Here is a 4,321-nt window from a genome sequence, read left to right on the forward strand (position 1 = left end):
GTAATTTTAGATATAATTAACATATAAATATAAATATTACATATATGAAATTATAAGTACTAAGTTAAATAAAGTAACTTTGTGTTATTGTGTACTTATTAACATTATTTCTTACCTAATTAATAGTATAATATTAGTTATCGAAAGTTTTAATTTCAAAAGTAAGTAATTGAAATTAACAAGATGCATGAGAATGATAGGGTTTGATAGGAAGAGAGAAGAAAGGAAAGAGAAATGGTAGAAAAACAAGATACCCTTTTTATAGCGTTTTGTGGGTGATGAAGACATATGAAGGAGAGAGAAGTTTTGAGAGGAGAGGTTGGACCACGGTCCAATGTGTCAGAACCCCTCGATCTCACCATGTGAATCTGGTTTGCAAAGCCTTCCCTTCACGGAAAAAGTACATCTCTCTCACCTCTGCAACTGCAAGCACTCACATTTTGAAATCATGTCATTCAATTTTCCACATTCTTCTTCTCCCATTCTATATATATAAATATAAATATATTACTCTTTCTACTTTCTTGAAAATGAAGTTTTTATCAACTATCAAACAATGAGTTGTGAGTTTCTTTCATGATCTATCAATGTCCGTGCACAGACCATAACATGCAATTGCATGTGCAACCACATCCATGCCTATCGTTAATTTTTATGTGCCGTCAAGCTTATATATATAACTCACAATTTCTAATGTATGTCAGAATTTGAAATTGCCAATTCACTAGCTCATATTATATACTAGATAATACCACCTTATAACTACTCCTTCGTAAATCCTGAGTCGAATTCAATTGGATTATGCTTCACAGGTGAGATTAGAACTCACCAGTTAAATATAAATTTGTAACAATAGTTGATGATTTTTTACTCATGATTGATATTTGAGAAAGTATAGGGAGTCAATGAAATATTTGTACAATGTATACAATAGAGGTTTAAGGATGTCTGATTCAGTATTAGAGATATAACTATTAGTGTTATCTTTTCCCATCAGCTGAAGTTTTTGGGATGAGTGGTGTTATTAATTGGTATTAGAGCTCTAAATTTGAAATGTCAAGAGTTCGATCCTTGGTGAACTCTAAAATTAGTTACCCGGATGGTTATTTTGAATAATATAGGTGATGTTTATTTTTTAACTCTAGCCCATTGTACACATACGTATTAAGTTTTTTTTATAGTATTTAAAAGGTGAACTAAAAAAAAATTCGAATAGATATTTGGTGGATATGATCTAGTTTACGATCTGTATGGATTGATATGCCTCTAGAAAGGATATTATTGAAGCGACCATAGCTTAGACCTAATTTTAAAGTTCTACCGTAACAGTTTAATTGAATTAATCATAACATGCAATTGAATCATTGCATGTGCAAGTAGACCGCTACTCTTTGATATTTATGTTCTATCAACAACGTTAATAAACCCTGTATTATTCACTTTATAGTTTATAATAACCGGTATCACACTATTACAAGGCATTAGAAATAGACAACTATTTCAATAATAAAGACGTCTAAAACGTTTTTTTTTTTAAATATTTTTTAATAATTAAAATTTAATATATATAATTAATTAAATTGTGTTATTTTTATTAAAAATAAATTAGATAAATTGATTTATTCACCTTAAAAATATACCATGAAATTGAAATTGCCAAATCAGTTGAATTGATCAACACAGAGGGGCAAAAAAGTATTTCTATAGCTGCCAATGGCTTGCAACAAAATTAACATCAACATATGAAATACTGTTAATATCCAACGGTAGTTGGTAGATATGGACATAAATAATACAAGCAAAGATAGAAAGACTAACAAAAATGCATGCACAGAGGATCGGATATCAGCAAACAAGTTTACCAATTTTGTCAGGATATATTTCCTGCATAAAATTTATTGAAAGAAATTATAATTTATAATTAAAGATGGAGATAAAGCATATATCAAGTTTGAATCCTCAATTAAATGCTTCTTCAAAGTAGTGACAGCTTTAATTCCACGAATGGTATCAGACTGCATCAGAAGTACAAATACAGCTAAAAAATGGTGTCATTCAAATAGTCAAAGCAATCTCTTATAACATCAATAATTGGAAAAAACATTGGCAGTGACAGACCCTAATGCTGATAATGAAATTAGTGTTATAAGACTGAAGTGAAATCCCCTATCATTTCATCTTTTATCCATATATTTAGTCTAAAAAATGATCCTAATAAGTGGATGAATTATGTTTTGATAGTAATTGAAACTATCTAATAATGTTGTTATCTTTATAAAACACCACATCCAACTCAAAATCTTAAGGTAATAAGTTAATGGATTTCTTATCTTATAAACTCTTCACTCTTTTTTGCTTTTTTTTATGTGAGACTAACTTCAACACTTCTCACATTTGCAACATTAACATAAATGTTCCAATTCCACCTTGAAAAGCAAAAGAACAAGATTGAAATTGAGTATACATAAATATGAGTTGCTATTGCTAAGTAAAAATGATTCTCCTAAAGGCTTTATTACCGGATTAACAAGAAAAATATTCTAATATACATAAATAGCTACATATATACTAAGAAATTAATTAAATCAAGTATCAGTTAGCACCAACACGCGAAGAAGAAGAAGGAGCGGAGAGAGTGTGATGATCAACATAACCACAGTTAGTACAAGGCGGAACAAGGGGCTTAGCCGCCGCCATCATCATCATCATCTCCTTGTAACTCTCGCAGCTTCTCGAGTATTGGTGATTCTTCTTCTTCTTCATATCATTGTTAACAACTCTCAACTCTGCATCCTCCTGCAACCTCAACCTATACCTATCATCATCTTCGTCGTTTCTTCCTTCTTCTCTAACCATAACTATTGAATGCCCCGTCGAATGCGACCGCAAGAATCTGTTAATACCGTCGTCGTCGCCTTCTTTGACGTCAATGCAGACGTCATCATCACCATTACCGTCGTCTCCAACAGCAGCACTCTGCCTGTCGTGATCGTGAGTAATCGAAGAAGCAGAAGACTTTCTGGTTTCAAGATCAGTGCGGCAAACGGGGCAGGTCTTGTGTCGTTGAAGCCAGAGATCAACGCACTCTTGGTGGAACACGTGGCGGCAAACGGTGAGCAAGCGGAGAACGGTGTCGTCCTCGAACTCCAAGAGACAGATGGCGCATTCAAGGGCGTACTTCTTCTCCTTGCGGAGATCCTTGACGGAGGAATAAGGGAAGGTGGGGAATTCGTGGAGGAGGGAAGCGTCGAGGCCCATGAAGGGGGAATTAGGAGCGTTGTTGATGGTGTTGGCGGTGGCGGAGGCGGTGGTGGTGGTGGCTGCGTTGGCAGAGGGGGAGCGGTGGAAGGCGAGGGTGTGGATGATGCTGACGAAGTAGCAGCGGCAGAAGTAGAGGAGGGTGAAGCAGACGAAGCAGATGACGAGGACGATGAGGACGAGAGCTACGAGTATTGGTGGTGTGTTGTATGCTGTTGATGCTGCTGTTCCTCCTCTGTGATCTGATTCTGATGATGGTGAAGACGAAGAAGACGACATAGTAACATTTGCATTATTTGCATGGATGGATGAAAAGAAATCAAAAGGAATGAATGATGTTGCTTTGTTATGCTCTTTCTCCTTCTCCTCTCTTGCATGGATGAGAGTACTTTCAGCACTGCAAACGTGGAATATGATCAACCTTCTTTCCTTTTATTTTATTTTATTTTCATTTAATATATGCACCATTACTTTTCTCACCTGTAACAACCACAACCCTTAATGTTCCATAACTAATTTAGGATATAAAATAACAACACTTTTTGCCTCCATGTCTCAACACACGTATTAAAAGGAACTAGTCTGCTGAAGATGTCAAAAAATATCTTTTCATGATAACTCTTTTATATATATAATCACACTTTAAATAAAATAACTCTTTTATAACATACGCCGGAGTAGTCACTCGGTGTTTGCGGTGCGGTTTGGTTCGGTTTTAAGAAAAAAAGTCATCCGATTCGAACACTTAATTTATGTGCAGTGTGGTTTGGATTGGATGAAATCTTTTTGAAAATTCAATTCGATCCGATCCGATTACAAGCGGTTTGGATTTGCGGTTTTTTAAATAAAAAAATTAAATACATATATCAAGTCTCAACATCAAATTTTAAATAATCAACAATCACATAACAAGTCTTAACAATATCTTAAAAACACAATGATAACATAACAATAGAAATAACAATAGAAATAAAATTATATGTTAGTTAAAATAAATAAATAAATAACATTTTGAATATAAAATATTTATTAAATAATAATAATACATGAATAATAGAAAAAT

At 33.8% G+C, this 4,321-nt stretch overlaps 1 protein-coding gene and 1 long non-coding RNA gene across 2 annotated transcripts in view; both read right to left on the minus strand.

Annotated features, from left to right (window-relative positions):
* LOC110271679 overlaps nucleotides 1-4,321 on the minus strand; it is a 23,503-nt gene that overhangs the window by 239 nt on the left and 18,943 nt on the right. The window lies entirely within an intron of this gene.
* On the minus strand, nucleotides 2,458-3,814 carry LOC107639919 (RING-H2 finger protein ATL29-like). Its single transcript, XM_016343482.2, has one exon. It carries the CDS (start codon nucleotides 3,535-3,537, stop codon nucleotides 2,593-2,595), a length of 945 nt encoding a protein of 314 aa, XP_016198968.1. The 5' UTR covers nucleotides 3,538-3,814; the 3' UTR covers nucleotides 2,458-2,592.

Source organism: Arachis ipaensis, chromosome B05, assembly GCF_000816755.2.
Source record: "Arachis ipaensis cultivar K30076 chromosome B05, Araip1.1, whole genome shotgun sequence".
Taxonomy (NCBI): domain Eukaryota; kingdom Viridiplantae; phylum Streptophyta; class Magnoliopsida; order Fabales; family Fabaceae; genus Arachis; species Arachis ipaensis.